Genomic DNA, 21,066 nt, shown 5'->3' with positions numbered 1-21,066 from the left:
AACAAAAAGACAAGTTACAGAATGTACTTCTTTATGAGGAAGTCATCATACCACATCCCGTTTAAGCTTATGATCTGTTCCTGCCCAGCTAATTTTTATTTCACTGCAGAAAGAAAAAGATGTCCCACTGGACTACTGACCAAGATGAGAAAATCCTTGTGTCTTATCAGTTAACGTAAATTCTAGGAATGGTCCAGAGATATGTCCTCTCAAAGCTGTTAACACAACATAACAAAATGCTCTGCAAAAGAAACAGAACTAAATTTCTCATTAAAAATGAATTACACACCAAGGAACGTCCTACTTTTGTATGAACTAACTCACATCTGTATCCATCAGCCTTTACTTTCTACTTCAGTAGTGGACTTCAAGCACCAGGCAGGGGGAAAAGAAATCTAGGACTGTTTCATTCAAACTCAGTGAATTTTTTTTTTTTTTTTCCTGTGCGTGCAATCAGTTTAACACCATTTAATATGTTCCCAATGCTGTATTAAATGAGACCACCTCTTAACAGGTTCCTTTGCTACTGTAAGATACACCCATTCTCCATTCACATCTGATAGTTTCCCTATTAAATGGGCTTACAAAAACTAGAATTAATGCAATGTTGCAGAGAGCTTAAAAACAGTAGTAGACTTAAATAAAGATGAGCATTAAATATTACTTAATGTTTTCTTTTATTTAAAAGTTCATCACAAAATACCATATTCATAAATTTACTTTGTTATTAAGCAGAATGTGTTAAGTGTTTGGAATTCCTTTTTTACATTTAAAAGTCAACTTTACTGAGAAGTGAGTTTATATGGGAGTTTGTTTAAAATCTTTTCCACATTGAAGATGCAAATATGTTGTTGGCTATCATTGGTTTGGAATACAATCACACAAATGCATGTCTTTGTCTTAAATTAAGTATTAGTGTTAGACAAATGGTTCTTGTCTCAGAAGCAGATTAAGTGACAGGCAGAAGGAAGGAAAGAAGGCTAGTTCCGTAAATTGCTGAGACTCTGATGTTACAAAGTTAACAAAGGAAAAAATCCAGAACAGTGAATCTGGTGCTGAAGAATCCAATCTTCATAACTCTTGGTCTCTTGCAGGTACTCTGGTGAGCTGGTTGTGTCATACCTGACAATTCTCAGGACCCAAGCATTCTTTTCATGCACTGGTAAATCTCCACTTAGTATTTCTTAGAGTGCTACAGATGTAAGTTTATATAACACTACCACTATTCAATATGTCCTTCCCCAAACTTTCCCATCAAAACTGGTTACAAAACCCTGCATTGAAAGAGGTGCAGCTATTGCTATCTGAAGATAATCATTACTTGAATTTTCATGCAGTAACAAAGCAGAATTTATTGAATGACGTGATGGTAAAAAAAATTAAATCTATTCATTTTAGAGACTAATGTCAACTCTACACCAATGAGCAGTTATATAGGGGTTGAAGGCAAAGAGCAGCAAATTATACACTCCTTAAACAAAACAAAAATAAAAAGTCAACTTTATTTGTAGAAACTTCATTTAAAAATTTACCAACCATGTAAAACTCAGAAGAAACAGTAAGCAGAAAGAGCCAGTCAGTAGTAATGTACTAGAACAGACAGCTTTATAGCACCAATCGGCAGGTTCAAAAGTGTAGCATTATACCGTTGGGGATCTAAAAGTAGATGGCACATTGCAAAATCAAATGGCAGATGCACCTTCCCATCTAGTATGGCTATTGAAGTGATTTATTTGTTCATATAGACTGATAATCACAAGGGTTTTTTTAAACCAATTACAAGATATAGTCAGCCCAGCAGATTTTCTTGTGCACTATGCACAGGTACTTCAGTGGAGATCTCTCTTCTTTCACTTCTCTGTTTAGAGGTGATCTAGTCCCTTAAATTAGATTATCCCGTCTAATGGTGTTTTCTTAGTTATACTGAGCTTTGCTGTTGTATATGGTAATCCTATTATTAACTGTAGTATATCATATTTAATTCTACATTGTCAAGGCTGTGTAGCTTTTTGATACAGTTCAATTTGCCAGGACTTTCGTTTACCTCGTTAGAGCAACAGCAATACAGAACAAAACATGCAGGTCAAAAAAGGAGCATCAAGGACATCAAAAGAAAAATGATACAGGATATTAATTAATTCTAACCTGTGCTTCTAAAGTAAAACAAATCCAGAAAGGAGGAAGTGAAGCAGCACCTTAGTCCAGAGAGGATGTCACAATGGTGGAAGCAGCCACTGATTTACCTGCTGGCAAGAGTGTGCTGCTTGGAAGGAAAAACAGAAGAGGGAAAACTGAGCACAAAGCCGGCACTAGATACAAAGCCAAGAACATACTAAAAACCACTTGTTAACAGCTGACATGCATTCACAAGCTCTGTGTTTTCGGTTTTGAAGAGGACAAGCGTCAGATGGCAGGAATGGTAACTGCAGGATAGATGTTCCAGCAGAGCTAGTCACTCTGTGCTGTCTTGCTTATGCTCCCCCCCCCCGCCCCAAGCCCCTCCACACCCATTCCCTCAGCCCCGAGCTCATTCTTGCTCTTTTACTGTTTCCTCTCGGGGCTTGGCTCCACCAAATATAGCAGAGTTAGGATTGGCTACTTGGTTGAGGGGAGTAGCAACTGTTCGAGGTTTGAGTTGAAGTCGAGGCCGCTGTGCTCTTTCCTCTGGAAAAAGAATAGTGAAAGATATTAAAGAAGGACCAAATGCAGAAAGAATTTTGAAGTGCTCAGCTACATTACACCCACTTTTGCAGAGCTATGCAGGTTACTTCTGGAACAAGAAAATATTGCCTACTAAGGGTGCTAGCTTTAAATTTGGAACGAAGGCTAAGGATTAGTTTTACTGGAGATACTTAATACAAAATGTATATGTACAAAATATATGTGTGTAAAAATATATATGTTGTCCACCTTCTGTTGGCTCTCTGAAGTCCATTGAAGACCCACGAAGGGGAGGTCCATCTCTAAAGCGACCAGTGCCACCCCCTGCCATTGGGGGGCCTGTTCGACGATCTCCAGGACGGGTTCCTCTACCCCGACCTCCCAAGAAATCGTCGTCTCTGAAACCTGAAGGTGGAAGAGATTGACTTTTGAGAGCACATTTTTGTCATCCCTTCAAATTTAACAATGTGTATCTGGATGGATCCAATGCTATTTAACTATCACTGCTGCAGGATCAACCTCCCTAGTCTGGCACCCATGGGACATGAACAATCCCAGACCAGGGATTTTGCCAGACCACCATTGGCCAATTCTGCCACCCTGTTGGCCTCCATTCCTCCCCTCAAGCCCAACCCACCAGCTACTGGCTCCTGGATTCAGACACTCCTCCCCAACAGCAGCTTCCCTGAATCACAGCTTCCCATGGCTGTGGCTTTCTGCCCAGCCCCAAGGATGAGCTGCTGCTCTCTGGCCAAGGGCTTTCTGCGCAGCCCTGGCCATGGCTTCCCGAGGCTGCAGCTTCCCATCCAGCCACAGTGATGAGCCCTAGTGAGCCGCCACTCTGCTGCCTGGCTTGCCAGCTTACCAGCCAGGGCCCTGTTCCCTGCCACTGCTCCCAGCCCAGGCTCCCTTGGCTGCTGCTGCCTCCCCACTGCTTGCCACCAAACCAGCTATGGCTGCCCTGCCCTGGGCTCCTGCACTGCTCTAGCTTGCCCCTCCTCCTCTTCGGCCTGGGACTCTCTGGCCCTGCTGGATGATGTTGACAGATCAGAGAACACCAGATTTGGGAGTTTTAACCTATATTAGTCCAAATACCGCAATGGGGTTTTAAGTAAGAGAATACATCTGTCACTGAGAATCAACAATTACTTTGCAGACCTGCAGGAATCTAGTTTTAGAAAAAAAAACATTGTCACTTGTACTGGTAACATTACTATATGATTGTCTCAGGTTCAAAGGCTATTTAATGCAAGTAGATATTTATGCCATGTTCACCAAAATGTAAAACTGAACTTTCAACATGGGTTTTTAACAAGTGAAGGTATTGTTAAAATCACAACCACTACAATTTGGCAAAAGGGCTGATCATTAACATCACTGAGTAGACCTAATACAGGCTATGTAGAAGTTTAGATTGAACCTTTCAATCCTGGCACACTGTGGTCCAGCAACATCCATCACCTGGCATGATATTAGTTAGCTGGATGTCCACTTAACATGGATGGGGCCAACTATCCCATGATCCCACAAAGTTTACAGCCAAGTCCTGGCTCTCAGTTGCCCGTGCCGTTATTTAGCTCTAACGTACCCCTAAATGCACAGTAATGCTGCTAGACAATATTGACCTCCAATGATTTCGCAAGTTTTCTGGTTTGGCATCAATCAAGTCCTAAGGGTGCCCAACTAGAGGGGTTAAACATGTACTTTGACATTCTTAATCATACAAGTGGAGAAAGCTTTTTCACAGAGTTATGTACAAGTTGCATATGAGGAAAACAAACAAGGGAGCAGAGAAGCATATATTTAGTGCTATGAAAGCAAAGACGCACAATAGTAATTTAACTGATAGTGTGACAAACTGATTACATAGCCCTGCAGATTAAGAATCTAATAAAATAATCAGCCACTTCCTAGTATAATACAGAAATGGGGGGAAAACATCACTGGATCATTAAAAGTTAGGCTGATGGTACCTCCCCCTGTGATATTTATATGAAAAGTGAATGGAAACCAGAAGAAAGAGGTGGGGGCAGGAAAGGGGGAGAAAAAAAACAAACAAAAAAACGAATTGTATAAATACCTCCTTTTGTGGTACCAACATATTTCTGCCACAGGATCAGAAGGAAATTTTCTCAGATTCACCAGGAATTAAGACATTGCATTGGGCGGTAACTAAACTGTCACCATTATCAGACTGAGCATATTTTGAAGCATATCAAAAGATCTGGTAGATGTTACCTGGAATTGAAAGTGGTCTTACCCCTATTTTAAATCCTGAATTAGAATGATAGGGTAGTCCATTATAGCAGTGCAGAAGCAACAGCTGAAGTTTAAGTAAGACAAGTTTTAGACCAATACAGTGTCCTAAGAGACAAAGGCTCTATAACTAGTGACAATTATTAAATGATTATTTAATTGGTTACAGAAGAATATTATTCAAACTGTAATAAATTAATTACTGCACTATGAAATGCTTAGATCTCAGACTTACTGTGCATTTCAGGGAGGTCAGCTTATCCAAGAAGTACAAGCTATTAAAAGTTAACTGTGCTTTGAGGAATAGGCTACCTTCTAAGTTGATTCTAGTTGATTGTTTTATCAGTGAATGGTCAGCCATTCAGTATCTAACCACTTGGAACAGACTCCATTTCTTTCAAAAGGAAATTAGTGGTGAGAGGCACAAGACTTAAGATTTGAGTATCAGAACTCTAGTTACAGTACACTGTATAAGCAATGGCATTACAAGACACTCCTACTTCCACTCAGTATTATGCCTCAGCTTCACCCAGAAGAACAAGTACTATGAGCAGGCTGTGCAGTTTGCATGTCCATTGAGGGGTTGACAAGTATCTACTTTGCAATGTTAACATCTCCCTGACAAAAAAAATGGATCTAACATCTACCCATTTCACTATCAGTAGTTCTCATCCAAGCAGAAAGGTGGGTTTTCTGGATGAAGAAAAAGTTATCAGCTCTTCAAAAAACACATCCATTGTCCTCATCACCAGCTATTTATGAGCTATCACCTGAAGCTACTTGAAATTATATTATAAAAATAGTGGAAAACAATTTTTAGACATCCAGAATTGATGATCTTTTGCAGAAGCAAATCATGATTGTTCCATGTATTTGAAAGGAAAAACGAGAACATACTCCCACTTGTAGCAAAATATCAACTTGTTACTATCCTGTGAAAGTTACAGGTTTCATTTTCTTGCACAGGAAGCACCTATTTTTGCTCCTATTCAGAAGTACACTCGTTAGTTTTTTGTCACAGATTATAAAATGAATACTCCAATTGTCATCTATCAATTTGATTTTTTTAAGGAAGCATGCATTCTGCAGATTAATGCTCAACCAGGGGTATCATTTTATCGTCTTTTCCAGAACTAAGATTACTCCATGCATCCTGTTAGCATCCCTGTTCTTACTATTACGATAATGGACACCTTAATACCCTGCAAATGGCTAAGTGAGGGTGGTTTACAAAATATTACTTCTATAAATGTGATACTTTATCATCACAATATAGCACATATGTTAATTAGTAGGCAGTACAAGAAATGCTGGATTTTGTTAGTAAAAGCATAAATACTGATACCAGAACCAAAGTCATCTCTAGAATCCCATCCACCTCTTGACTCCCGAGGACCTCCTCCCATTCCTACGAAGAAAATCATGTCACAATCATCAGCTCCAAAGTTATGCAAGAGACGGTTTAATGGGAAACTACATGAATTCTATTCTATATGCTGCCAAATTAATCTGAACAAGGGTTCTGCACCAGTTTATAAAGTCACAGTACTACTTCTATGTCTACCAGATATACAGTTTCCAGAGTGGGAGCTTTCAAAGTGAACTAAGGAAGGATGGATGACAAAGCCTCTCTAATGCAAAATCAGCAGGTAGAAATGTTTAAAATACGCTCCCTCAGAAATTTAGCTTGTAGAGACTGGCTGAAAAAAGTAAAAACTCAGATTTATCACAGGATTTGATGAATGTCATTAAGTTCATACCATCTCTCATTAAGTTAGTATGCACATCTTCTATCCCACAAGAAAGCACAGAGAACAAGACTTCCGGACTAATGATTATGGTTTTTATTTCACTTTCTGGCCAGGCATGACAATGCATCCAGCTCTTGAGGAAGTATAGAGCTCATTTACTCTTAAAGGCTATGTCTACACTTGGGAATAAAGTCAAATTTGTTAAAGTCAACTTTTTAACACTAGATTTTATAAAATCAAAGTTGAGTGTTGATGCCTGCTCACAAAGTCAACGTAGTGTGTCCCCACTAAATTGCCTAAGTTCAACTGTGGAAGCAGTGCATTGTGGGCACCTATCCTATTGTTACTGCAGCCCCATTAAATGTTGGGTTTCGGTGCCAGTGTTTTCTGGGGAAAAAAATCATTGCAAGTAGTTGTGGGTACATGATATCATCCTAGAGTACACTGCTCTCACTTCTCCCTGCCCTTGAAAACAAATGGTCATTTTGTCAGTCTTCCCCTGGATCAGAATGCTTTGATGGTTGCCACCATCAGAGCTAGCTACTGATGTGCCAATCTGCCTGGAGCACAGCAGCGGCTCAAGTATCATATATAATAGAACCGGAAGAGACCTTGAGAGGTCATCGTGTTCAGTACCCTACGCTCACAGCAGGACCTATCACCCTCCCTGACAGATTTTTTAACTCTAACCTGCCCCAGACCTTGGAAAGCCCCCCTCAAGGACATAACTCAGGGTGATGAGTTCAAAGGGCAGTACTTTCATCACTGAGCTATGCCTCCCCTCACAGTTGTGATCACATAGAGGCAATTTAGCAGGGACAAACTAAGTCAAATGTGAGCAGGTGTGAAGGCTCAACTTCAACTGCATAAAATCTAGTGTTAAAAAGTACTAATTTCTTCAAGAAAATTCAGAGGAAATTACCTCTGGCCTAAGTATATCCTTCCCCTGGTGAAGCCCATGATGCCCAAGTGCCATTTGCAGATGGTGTCTTAGAGATTATTATTCAAAAGAAAGAAGATACAATTACACGTGTTTGCTTTGCAAGTGTTCTGTGAGACAGAAGGCCTTCACCCTTTAATTTGGCTTGTGGGATTTTTAGTGCTGGGCTGGAGGGCACAGGAGAGAGGACCGCAATTGTTGCGTAGCCGCTCTCCACGGGCCTGCCCCATATTTCCACCTGCCCTAAGCCAGACCTAAGGGCCCTTCCCCTGTCTCCTGCCCCATCCCACTTCTGTTTCCCTAGGCTACGGAACCCAGGGCCATGGCAGTGAGGGCAGGCGGCTGCTCCAGTGATACCTGATGCAGGGAGTAGGACTCCTGGGTTCTCCCTGCTCTGGGATCAGGGCCTATTAGCTTAGAGGGGGGAAGGGCTATGAGCCAGGACTCCTGGGTTCTCCACTCAGCACTGGAAGGGCATTGGGGTTTAGTGGTTAGAGTGGGGGAAGACGACATTACATGGACATCTCCAACATGAGGTGTGAAGCCAGTCAGAAGTAGACTGGCAAAGTTGAGGAAATAGAGGCTAGTGTGGTTGAGGAAACATCATGGAGCGTTAGGGTTATTCAGCACTTGTTGGCTCCACTCAAAAACTATTTAGCCTGCAAATAACAGAGTCCCTTGCATTGTTTGGTAGAGAAGCCCTAGCTCAACTGCCTGTGTGGGAGAGGACAAGAAGGCAGAGAGAGGGAGAATGCACCCGCAAGCTCCACTCCTTCATAGGAAATTGTCACCCAAGGCACACATTTTAGGAACAAAGTGTGGCCCTGCAGAGAGCGCACAGGAAACTGTCTTTAGCCAAAGAGCTTGTTGGGTTGGGGTTACTCTTTCAAAAGGGACAAAAGACAACACTATTTAGAAAATATCCAATGTAGAACAGGACAGAGGTCCTGGACAGTGTTCATGAACAGCAGGACACAAGGGAAATCAGCAAAGCACAGTTCCAGCTGGGACTGCTTAAAAAGGTAACAGCTGAATGGTGGAGTGAGATGGGGGCAGGTCTGTAAAATGTGCATAGCAGAAAAGTTTCTTGGCCTCTCCTACTAAATCTTGTGCAGGGAAGAAGCCTTCTCAAGCACTGAAACCCTGGCACAGTACAGGACATACCGCTGTCTGGAAGCAGGGGCCCACACAGCCTGGCAGCCATGTGGTGGACCGGGGGGGTGAGTGAGGTGGGGAAGGGGGAAGAAGGAGGATGACAAAGGAAGAGGGCTAGCAATGTGGTGGTGGTAGGGCTTGATTTTCACCTGGCACTGCTGAGAGTCCCTGGTGTTTACTCAGCACAGTTTCATCCCCAACACAGAAGTGAGATCCTGGATTTCCTGATGGCTCCCCATGCTAGGGCTATTATGCGACCCCAAGACCTCATGGATAGATGTGATTGCTCCAGAGGTCTGCTAGCCAGGCTGGACAGAAAGAAAATAATTCAAATTCTCAGGCTTCCTGTTACCTACTTCCTGCATACCCGGTGAGCTGCAGAGGTAAAAGGGCCAGAATGGATATATTTGGGGCATTGTGGGATACCTCTGGAGGCCAGTAAATTCCATTTAAAATAAAGCTGTTTCCACAGTAGTATTTATTTTACCTTTTAAATTCAAACTTGGCACTAGACCACCTGAAAAGTGCAGGGTAAGAAAGTCAACTTTAGTGCCCCTTAAAATCAACCTAAAGGTATTTGCAGTGCAGTCACATTATAAAATCGACTTAAGTGCCTTAAAATAGACTTTATGCTCTAGTGTAGACAAAGCATTAGGCAAAGGAGAAACAATTACTGTATTAAATGGAAATATGAGTCATTTCAATTTCACATCTAACTTGAATGGAAAATGTATCAATATGTCTGTTACTCAAATGTCAGGAAATTTTCACCCTACATGGTCTTTACACAGTGATAATCAAATGCTAACATATATAAACTCCAACCTCAGAGCAAGTTACCTCTGTCATCAGGCCCACCACCTTTTCTGAAGCCAAAACCACCTTTGTCTTGTTTTCTACCTTCAGCTATGTCAACTCGGAGTGATCGGTCATTCAAGAGCTATTGAAAATAAGAGGGGAAAGGTCTCTAAGTATCCACCAAACTGGGTTGCAAGCAATTCTTACCTCTGCTTATCTTTACATTTAGAACACATATGGAGTTACACTTACCGCACCATCGTACGTCAAGGCTTCCTTAAGTGATTCCACCTCATCAAATTCTACGTAACAAAATCCTGTAAGAAAATTTGTAAGTCAATAAAAGAGCTTCAAGCTGCAACAGACACCAATATCTAGAAAAGAGAGCAAGGAAATGAAGAGTTATTCTGCTGTATATAAATGCATGCACATGTCAGACTCTTAATTTTGCAGTTCTCATGATAAATGTACTACTTCTCAGACTTTACAGTTAAGTAGAAAATTTACAACCAGATCAGTAAGTTAACAATTTGTTGTTTTAAGTTTTCTAAGATTAGCTACAGTATCTGTTGGGTTGAAATAGATTATTTTTAAATGCCAAAGTAACGCTATTATCCATTTCATTTTATCATCACATTAACATTATCATTCTGCTTGCCATTCTGCTTTTTGAAATCCTTTCCTTCCTACAAACTTTCCTCCTGCTCCAAACATGCTTAGGTTATACACAGGCTACTGATTCTGGCAGCTGCTGAGGGAGAAAGAAGCCAGTATCTTAATGATGGAAACAGGGGTGCCAAAATTCTTTTAAACTGGCTGCTTTCATGAAGTGCATCCCCTTTGTGCAGTTTATCCTTTTCCTTTAGTAACTGAAGTTGAAACCATGTGAGTTTTCCTAGAACCTAGAAACAGAGTTCATCTAATGACTCTGGATCAGCAGAACGTATCTAAGTTCATGGTGCTTGAAAATGTAGTGAAAAAAAAGATTCATCCAAATTATTCACATTTATTTTAAAAATATGGACTAGAAACTGCAAAAAGTATCTGCATAAATGTAGTGAGTCTCACCACCCATTACTAATCACCTATAGCTATGTAGGAAAAAAAACAGAAGTGCCCACCTTTAAATTTGTCTGTTTCTTTGTCTCTGACTAGTCGTACGCTCCTTACACTGAGATCCTTAAAGATTGCATCTATGTCTCCCTGAACAGTGTTGAAAGGTAGATTGCCCACATATGCTGTGAAAGGAGGTTCTGTTGGCAGCTCTTTCTGTTTACGAGTGCCAGGACCGCCACGAGACCTAATGAGAAACAAAAAATTACAACTCTTACAGTTGGACAGCTTCCAGGGTAGTTAAGCAGTAGCAGTTACATTCTAAACATTGTATAACTTGTTTTTAGTCATTGCAATGATCCCAGCTTTGCCATCTAAGTTCTTGCAGTATGTAAGGTTATGTTTCAAAGGTCTGAAAAAGATGCTCCTGTGATATCACAAGCTGCTGGTAAAGAAAATTAAATCCTCAAAGGAATACTCGATCAAGGAAAGTCAAGCAATGGGTGAAAACTGAGGGGAGACACTGCATTTTTGTTTATAGCAATTTGTCCCTGTACCATCTAACACAAGAATTACTAGGCCCACTGTTCATGATCAAACCACAGAGTGCAGTTAAAAATTTAATTCAGAGTATGGATTTTCAGACCCACCTACTCCCTTAGAGAGTCAACAGGTCTGGAGTACACAGCTCCCTTATGCACCTTTGAAAATCCCAACCTTAGATCAACTCTTAACTATCATTTCTAGACTACTGAAATGTAGACTAGTAACTTCAGTATATTATTAGATTAAGCTGTACTAGTGTAACTCCCCCTTTGCACTGGTACAGCTCATCTACATGAAGGGTTGCGGACAGAGGGCCTGCACCATGTGCAGTTACTCCAGTCTGCATTTTCTTAACATATACAGGAATAGAAAAACACCCATTCAAACTTCCTGTAAGAAAACAACTCGAATATTAGGTTCTTAAACAAAACTTTTCGCCAAAGCTGTTGAGAACTTGACTCTACTGAACTTTGTCAACTGCCAGAGGCTAGAAAGACATAATATAGCCATTTAAGTAGCACTTTAAAGACTAGCACGGCTCCCTCTCTGTTGCTATAGCCATTTAATATTACAAGCTTACTCTGTAGCCTGTTAATTAACTCATTGAGATCATAAATAGGATTCATTTCAGGCTGCACCATGATGACCCAATGTCAAAATTGTTATTTTCTAGTAGAATTAAGTTGTAGCATGGAGACAATAGTTCTTGCAGGTGGAAACTACAGGAGAAGTAAAGAATCAATAGCTATGATTACTCAAGACACTTCTCTCTAGTGAAGTGTACCAAAAAAAGCAGTGAAGGCCACAAATTGATCGGTCTCACCCTGAGACTCAACGTAAACCAAATCACGCTGACCATTCATATTTACAGCCAGTAAAATGAGTTTGGGTAACAGAGAAAGGCAGAGAGAATAAGCCAAGAATGCTAAATTTTCAAATTATGTTCTCAATTACCTGGCTTTCAAGATTTCCAAGTACACTTTGGATTGTTTTATTATACCATTCCTGAAGCAGGACCACAATTTAAATGAAAGTACAAACAGTGTGTTCCAGCAGTGTTTTTTATACCTTTACATAAAGTTTCTGAATACTTTAGAACTGTATCCTTTGCCCCAATGTCTGCTGCTACATGTGTAGTCTGCTTGTCAAACTGGCACTTTCTCCCTGTTGCCAAGTTAGCATCAGGTTCTCCCTTGATTTCATCTCTATAAATAAAAGTGTCTTCACACTGCTGCCCACCATATTTGAGGTTGGTAGTAATAAAGATATGCTTATATTTGATCAACAACTGCAAGTTTGCATTTGAAGTTTCACCATGTTTGTCCTATTTGCCACCTCCCTGACTTATTTCATCCTATAAAAGTGAACTACATAAAGGAACTGAGACAGCTTACAAAAGAAAGGAGTGACTTGCCTTATCTTCAACACTTGGAATTGGCAACATCATTAAAACCTGGTCTCTAATTCATAATAACCTGCTTGCACTAGACTGCAGGGACTGCCATCTTGCTATGGTGTAACAGTTTATCTGGACTGCAGTAGTACCTAGACTTGCAGTCCTATTGTCATGAATAAATCAGACTATGAACAGGAGGCAGACAAACCACTCTCCAACACCATATTTTACAGACCTCTCGCCTCTGATCCCACTTTGGAATTCCAAAAGGAAACACATCATCTACTTAAGCATGGTTTCTGCAGAGGGAAGTCGTGTCTAACTAATCTGTTAGAATTCTTTGAAGGGGTTAATAAACATGCGGACAAGGGGCACCCAGTGGACATAATATACCTAGATTTCCAGAAAGCCTTTGACACGGTCCCACACCAAAGGCTTTTATGTAAATAAGGTGGTCATGGGATAGGAGGAAAGGTCCTTTCATGGATCCAGAATTGGTTAAAAGACAGAAAACAAAGGGTGGGAATAAATGGTAAATTTTCACAATGGAGGAGGGTAACTAGTGGTGTTCCCCAGGGGTCAGTCCTGGGACCGATCCTGTTCAACTTGTTCATCAATGATCTAGAAAATGAGGTAAGCAGTGAGGTGGCCAAGTTTGCAGATGACACCAAGTTGTTCAGGACAGTCAAAAGCAAAAGGGATTGTGAAGAACTACAAAAAGATCTCAGCAAACTGAGTGATTGGGCAGCAAAATGGCAAATGAAATTTAATGTGGGTAAGTGTAAGGTAATGCATGTTGGAAAAAATAACCCAAATTACACGTACTACATGATGGGGTCAAATTTAGCTACAACAGATCAGGAAAGGGATCTTGGAGTTATAGTGGATAGTTCTCTGAAGACATCCACGCAGTGTGCAGCGGCAGTTAGTAAGGCAAATAGGATGTTAGGAATTTTTAAAAAAGGGATCGATAATAAGACAAAAGATATCATACTTCCCCTATGTAAAACTATGGTACGCCCACATCTCGAGTACTGCGTGCAGATGTGGTCTCCTCACCTCAAAAAAGATATATTGGCATTAGAAAAGGTTCAGAAAAGGGCGACTAAGATGATTAGGGGCTTGGAAAGGGTCCCATATGGGGAGAGGCTAGAGAGACTGGGACTTTTCAGTTTGGAAAAGAGGCGATTGAGGGGCGATATGATAGAGGTATATAAAATCATGAATGGTGTGGAGAAAGTAAATATAGAAAAATTATTTACCTTTTCCCATAATACAAGAACTAGGGGACACCAAATGAAATTGATGGGTAGTAGGTTCAAAACTAATAAAAGGAAATTTTTCTTCACACAGCGCACAGTCAACCTGTGGAACTCCTTGCCCGAGGAGGCTGTGAAGGCCAGGACTCTATTAGGGTTTAAAAAAGAGCTTGATAAATTTTTGCAGGTTAGGTCCATAAATGGCTATTAGCCAGGGATAAAGTATGGTGCCCTAGCCTTCATAACAAGGGCAGGAGATGGATGGCAGGAGATAAATCACTTGATCATTGTCTTCTGTTCTCCTTCTCTGGGGCACCTGGCATTGGCCACCGTCGGCAGATGGGATGCTGGGCTCGATGGACCTTTGGTCTGACCCAGTATGGCCATTCTTATGTTCTTAAGTAACAGAGTAAGCCGTGCTAGTCTATACACTATCAAAACAAAAAGCAGTCAAGTAACACTTTAAAGACTAGCAAAATAGTTTATTAGGTGAGCTTTCGTGGGACAGACCCACTTCTTCAGACCATAGCCAGACCAGAACAGACTACTTGCTTCTACTTGGGACCTTACTCACTCATACACCATCTAAGCCCTGCCCTCGATTATTCTATTTACTTCCCAAAAATCCACAAATCTGGAAACCCCAGATGCCCTATCATTTCAGGTTTTGGCACCCTTACTACTAGATTATCCAGTTACGTAGACTCCCTCCTCAAACCCTATGCTGCCAACACTCCTAGCTACTTCCAAAATACCACTGACTTCCTAAGGAAATCACAAAACACTAGAAAACTTTCTGATGTCATCCTTGCCACCATGGATGTAGAGGCTCTCTACACCAATATTCCACATGAAGATGGACTACAAGCATTCAGGAATATCATCCTCGACATTACCACAGATAATCTGATGTCTGACCTCTGTAACTTTGTTCTCACCCAAAATAATCTCCGATTTGGGAACAATTTATACCTCCAGATTAGTGGCACTGCTATGGGTACCCACATAGCCCCACAATATGCTAATATATTTATGGCTGACTTGAAATGACTCCTCAGCTCTCATCCCCTACTACCCCTCCTTTACTTACAAAGTATTGATGACATCTTTATCATTTGGACCCATGGTAAAGAGACTCTAGAAGAATTCCACAGAAACTTCAACAATCTGCACCCCCCCCCATCAACTTATGCCTTGACCACTCCACAGGATACACATTTCCTGGACACTACAGTACAAATCAATGATGGCCTGATCAATACCACTCTACCGGAAACCCACTGACCACTACACTTACCTACATGCTTCTAGCTTCCTTCCTGCACACACAACATGATCCATCATTTACCGTCAAGCCCTGAGATACAATCACATCTGCTCTGATCCCACTGACAGAGACCAAAACCTGTAAGATCTCTACCCAACATGCATAAACCCAAATTACCCACAAGGAGAAGTAAAACACAAATCGAGAGAGCCAGACAAATACCCAGAAACTAAACTATCCAAGACAGCCCAAAAAGGCCAACAACAGAACACCACTTGTCATTACCTGCAGCCCCCAACTCAAACCACTGCAACGCATCATGAAAGACCTACAACCTATCCTAAATCATGATGCCACACTCCAGAAGTCCCTAGGTGACAGGCCTGTTCTTCCCTATAGACAACCTCCCAACCTTATGAGGATTCTCACTAGCAACAACAGGTTATACCACAATACTACTAATCCTGGAACTTTTCCTTGCAACAAACGTAGTTGCCAACTTTGTCCACATCTATTCCAGAGATACCATCACTGGACCTAACCATGTTAATTAGAGAATCACGGGCACATTCTCCTTTTCCTCAACTATCATATATGCCATCATGTGCCAACAAAGCCCGCACATCATGTATACAGGACAGACTGCAAACACTCTTGGACAAAGAATGAATGGACATAGTACAGACATAAAACTCCAAATACACAAACCTGTCACCCAGCACTTTGATGGAATGGACCATTCGGTTAAAGATCTGAAAGTTTTGTGTTCTACTGAAAAAGGACTTAAACAATGGTCTACAGTGGGAATGCTCAGAACTAACATTCAAATTCAACACAACAACATGTGGTTTGAACAGGGACAGCAATTACTTGACCCTTATAAGGACTCTTACATATTTTCACATTTTATCTAACTCTTAACTTCCCCACTCCACACCCATCCCTCTGCTCTTCTGATTTGCCAACTTTGATTACAATTTTTGGACCTCTGTGCTTTATATAATGAGCCTGTTCTGGTATGGCTATGATCTGAAGAAGTGGGTCTGTTCTATGAAAACTCATCACCTAATAAATTATTTTGTTAGTCTTTAAAGTGTTACATGATTGTGTTTTTGTTTTGCTAGACTTCCCAGTGACAGACCTAGGCCCCATTGTTCTCTAGGCTCTGAACAAAATAAAAAAAGACCTTGACTCAAAACAGCACACAATACATATGTATAAAACAATAAGCAGTTGACTCACAACTGAATGAGGACAGAACACAGAAAACAGCACTGATAGGCAGAGGTCTCTGAATATCTGCTGCCTACCTGTACTGATTAAAGTGTCAAAAGATTTGCATCATTAGAGAGAATTTTTCATCCAATACTACATTCTTGAAAATCAGGTTTTAAATTTTTTTGTCATTAGGTCAAAGTTCTCTCCCCTTAAGTTAGCAGTTCTTAAAACCAATCTCTCTCACTCACATATCCCTTCTAGCATCTGATAAAGCAGGTCTTTGCCCATGAAAGCTTTTACTTGAAAATATGTTAGTTTATAAGGTGCCACAGGACTACTCATTTTTGTGGATAGGGACTAACACTGTTACCCCCGATACTCTTTCTTTGTGTCTGCAGTAGTTTATACCCTCACCATGCTTCACAAATTTTTCACACACACACACACACACACACACACACACACACACACACAGATAAGAGTCAACATACAATTCTCAAATATTAAAAACAGTAAAAACACTTGATCCAAACAGTGCCTGCACAGAACATCTTCTGCACATGCCCCCCAATGCTGACTTTTTGCTGCCATGGGTCACCTTATATAATTTTGGATATGTTTCAATAATAAGTTTATATAAGCTATTTTAGCTTAAGTTTGAATTGCAAAAAATAAAATGTAATTTCAGTTATATTAACCCTTTGTTCCTATCAAAGATAGATACATAAAAACTAAAAAGGAGTACTGTAACCTGTCATACACAAACTCACCATATTCATGATGTCAAAGTCTTATGAGTCAGCAGTGACTAAACAGTCATTTTCATTGGAAACCTAGTAAAAGCTCTCAATTAGGGCAATTAAGAGATGATGTAAAATGTTTTTGAAGTAGCATTACTATTAACAAAATTACTAAATTGAGTTCAGCATTTCAGGCACAAGACCAAGGCTCTATTAAATAAAAACAATTTAGTTCCTCAACCAAAGATTTACTTACTGATCTCCCTGGTATGTTAATATTTCTATTTACCACAAAAATAGGTCACAGCTGTTCTTTGGTAATTCATTTAAGCTAGATTTCCATTTCTCAGGACAGAAACCACAGGAATGCATGAGCCTATGTTGATGGCAACATTGCAGGTGAATTGCTCATATATATCATTGACTTTGCTTAACTTTGTGCTTATTCTACTTCCAACATTTGAAGACTACTTGCAACCTCTAAGAAAGATAAACACTGAAGTTAGTGCAACTTCATTTTCATTCATAAGGTTTCTACACAACTGCTAGATACTTACCCTGGTTGTCTATTATATGGTAATAGCAAGATTTGATACAAAGAATTGTGAGTTTTGTTTTAAGTCACTGCAAATTAAGCTTTTAACTTAACAAGGAGCAAAAGGCATTACAATTGTACTAAACTGCAAATAAGCTGATGCTGTATACACCCTTCAATCAATTTTTGCTGCAGAAACACAAAAATACTTGATCATTTGGACACAAAATGTATCTCAGTTTTCAAAACCCAGAGATTAACTCAAAAATAAATGTAAGGATTTGTTTTGATTTTCTATTACTACACTAGCCACTATTTAATATACAGTCCATATGCTTATCCACAGGAACCAAAAAATGAAACTAATCAGTTTTTCACCATTGACACTGACATAAGGGCAAGAATAATACAAAACTAGCGGAAAGTAAATCTGAGATAGCAAAATGTTTATTGGACAGTATTACATTTTAATCAATTAAGATTTGTTTATAAACTCAGAATGCCTCACTGATACATCTCTATAGCCCAGCCCAAGCAAAATACATTTTAATTAAGCCATGATCCAAATAAACTGCTTAATACCACCTGCCTCCTTCCTGCAGCACGCAGATGCTATCCTGAAAATAAAGTGTCACTCGATTTCAGACAAACTTAAAAAACCCGTTATTCTTCAGAAAGCCTTTGAGAAAAATAGATTCGTAACACAAGATGCTCACAAGGAGTAAAACAAGCTGCACGGGGCAGCATGCTGCAATCCCAACTCTTTCGGAGAACCACTTCTCGCTTAAACGCTCGCAGATTCAGCAGGCAGGTTCGGATCCCTGAGCCGCCCCGAGTTTCAGCAGACAACACGTGACAGGCACGGGTTCCTCACCCCGCCCGTGCCCCAAAGCCCCGGCCTCTAACAGCCGCAGCCATCACAATGCCCCTCCCCCCTCCGCACATTCCGAGCTGCAGAGGCAGCGCAAGACCCTCCCTCCAGACCCATCTCTCCCCCCCGCCATCTCTCTCCCGCCGGAGCCGCAGTCCGCGCCGTCACCCCTCGGACCCACGCACCTCCCCCGCGCCGCTCCTCTTGCGTGGTCCCACCACCAGGCTCCGCTGGAGCGGGAATCCACAGCAGCCGCCCAGGCCTAGCTTCGCCCCCACATCCAGGTAAACACCTTCAGCTCTTCCCGCCTCCCGCCCCTGCGACGCCAGCCCCAGCTTGGGCCCGAAACTCACTCCGCTCTCAGCGCCTCCCCCCCGCCACGGCCCAGCGACGCGCCCTCCACTCGACTACAGCCCTGGCCCAGGGAGAAGGGGCCAAGACCACAGCCCTCCCCAAGGAAAGGATTTGCCGCAAGCCGGGCCCAGCCCCTGTGCTCACCGGCCGCCGCCGAAGCTGCTGTAGGCCCGGTCGTCATAAGCATCAAAATCCGCCATCGCCGCCTCAGCCGCCTCCCCGTGCGAGCGTGACAGGGCCGCGCCCGCAGGCCCCCTCGTCACTTATATAGCGGGCCCAGCCGGGGCTGCCCTGGCCTCTGCCTGCGCCACTCTCGCCGCCCTGGCGTAGCTGCCCCCCGTGCTGCCTGTTTAAAAAGTCACCCTCCCACCTAGCGCACGTGGGGCTGTTGCTGCTTTCCTCCGCCCCTATTCCGCGTCTTGGGTCCGCGCTATAGGGGCTAGCGCAGCTCCCAGAGCCCCTAGCCTGTGTCAATGTGGGTTACTGTCCCATATACTGCCACTGAGACCACTTAAAGAGGGAAAGGCCTCTCCTCTACAGCTTTGGCTCAACAAGAAGCTCTGTAGGACCTTGCCTTTAGCTCAAGCTGTTTGAGGCTTATTTACTAAGCTTCAGAGGTCCCAGGTTCAAGCTAGTGGGTGAGTGGTTACATGTGGGGGACTCCTGCAGGCTTTCAACTGGGTTTTTGACATTTGGGGTATGCTCCAGCCATAAGGGAAGCATGTAACCTGCATACCTACTGAGTAAGGCTCCCTGTAGAAGTGATTCTGCCCCACAAAAGCTCATCACCCACAAATTATGTTGTTAGTCTTTAAGGTGCTACACGACTGTTGGCTTGTTTTGTTAGAATACAGACCAACACAGCTACCTCTCTGTTACTGTCCCAGGTAAGTAGCACCTAGACTGGGTGTGGCAACCAAAACAGCAAGAAGAGCCATTTTTCCCAATTCAGTAAAAAAAATCAATAATTCAAGAGCTTCAGTGCATATGCATATGAGACAGTCCTTAATAAATAATATCGAACCGTACTTTTTGTAACGCCTATGTTAAGAATAGCATGCACACAATGATTTGTAATGGAATACATGTTTACTGCAGAACATTCACAAATTTAAATTTCTTACATATTCTGTTTCCTCACATTTTACAGTGTTTGTACCACTGTCTTTCTGACTTTCACTCCTGATCGTTCTCTCGCTCTGGAGGATGTTAGGGGGAGTTATCTAATGTTTTGGGATCACATATCATTTGCTATTTAGATATGAGTTGTTCATTTTCAGGTTTTTAGACATTTACTATAGAAAATAATCAGGAGATTTTTTTTAACTAAGCAATTTTAGCATTGGGAGCCACAAAGAAATAAAGAGGCACATGTGGCTCCAGAGCCTCAGGCTGCAGACCCCTGACGTATGACCACTTACAGAGAGAAAGAATGAGTCTCAATAGCCAGTAGCTGGCTTTTGTAGCTCAAATTGAAGACTCATGCAGTACGCTCCAGAAGTCCTAAGTTTGTGTCAGCGGTTCCATGAGAACCACAGGGGCCAATACAGCATTCTCCCCTTCCCCGCTGCCCTCCTATCCTATGTCAGTACCACAGGATCCAATGCAGCCCACCTCCCACACAGCCTGTACCAGGCCCACTGGGGCTGGTGTGTTGCCAACTTCAATGTTGTGTGTGCTATAGAGGTCACCACAGGGCTAGCTTGCCCCCATGCCTCCAGCTTGTGTGTGGCCCATGAGAAGTGGTTACTGCCTTTGCCATCTAAGCCTGTGCCTGCACCATCAGGGCTCTGGCTGTTATTGTGTATTCCACCCATGAGTCTATGAAGTTTGCTAGAAAGTAAGACTCTTTTTTGCCGGAATTCCCAAGCATATTTATAGATTGAGATTTAAAAACCCACCCACCTTCTTCCAGGATGAGGTGGGTCAGCCTTATTGCTTTTAATGTTTCATGCTTTCTTGTTACCCTTCACCCCCCTTGATCCCTGGGTTCACTTTATCTTTGTTGTAAAGTTGTACATGCTGTAACTTCCTTTGAAACATTCACTTCAATAATACTTTTCAATCTGTATTTGTAGTAACCAACAACAAGTAATTTTTAGCAAGCACATTTGTGTACCATATCAGGTACTCTTAAATAAACACAGTCAAGCAGCACAGGGACCCAGAATTTAGGTTTCAGAAAAAAGTAGTCTTGCAAATCAGTGATTCATAGAAATATTTGCTGGGTTTTTATAGATGTAAAACCTTGGTATTTGAACAGTGT

General features: G+C 41.7%; 1 protein-coding gene across 2 annotated transcripts; it reads right to left on the bottom strand.

Moving 5' to 3' along the window:
• Positions 1-641: 641 nt before the first annotated feature.
• EIF4H (eukaryotic translation initiation factor 4H) lies at positions 642-19,095 on the bottom strand. Of its 2 annotated transcripts, none has more exons than XM_075013416.1 (7): positions 18,945-19,095; positions 10,683-10,861; positions 9,814-9,878; positions 9,604-9,703; positions 6,263-6,325; positions 2,911-3,066; positions 642-2,664 (listed from the first exon to the last, which is right to left on the bottom strand). In XM_075013416.1, exons 1-7 carry the CDS (start codon positions 18,998-19,000, stop codon positions 2,528-2,530), a joined length of 756 nt encoding a protein of 251 aa, XP_074869517.1. In that variant the 5' UTR covers positions 19,001-19,095; the 3' UTR covers positions 642-2,527. The 2 variants fall into 2 exon arrangements, with proteins under 2 accessions (XP_074869517.1, XP_074869518.1); XM_075013417.1 differs by having other exon boundaries at positions 6,269-6,325.
• Positions 19,096-21,066: the final 1,971 nt, after the last annotated feature.

Source organism: Carettochelys insculpta, chromosome 19, assembly GCF_033958435.1.
Source record: "Carettochelys insculpta isolate YL-2023 chromosome 19, ASM3395843v1, whole genome shotgun sequence".
In the NCBI taxonomy this organism is placed as follows: domain Eukaryota; kingdom Metazoa; phylum Chordata; order Testudines; family Carettochelyidae; genus Carettochelys; species Carettochelys insculpta.
Note: the sequence above shows the minus strand (reverse complement) of the source record. Positions and strands in the feature narration are given on the sequence as shown.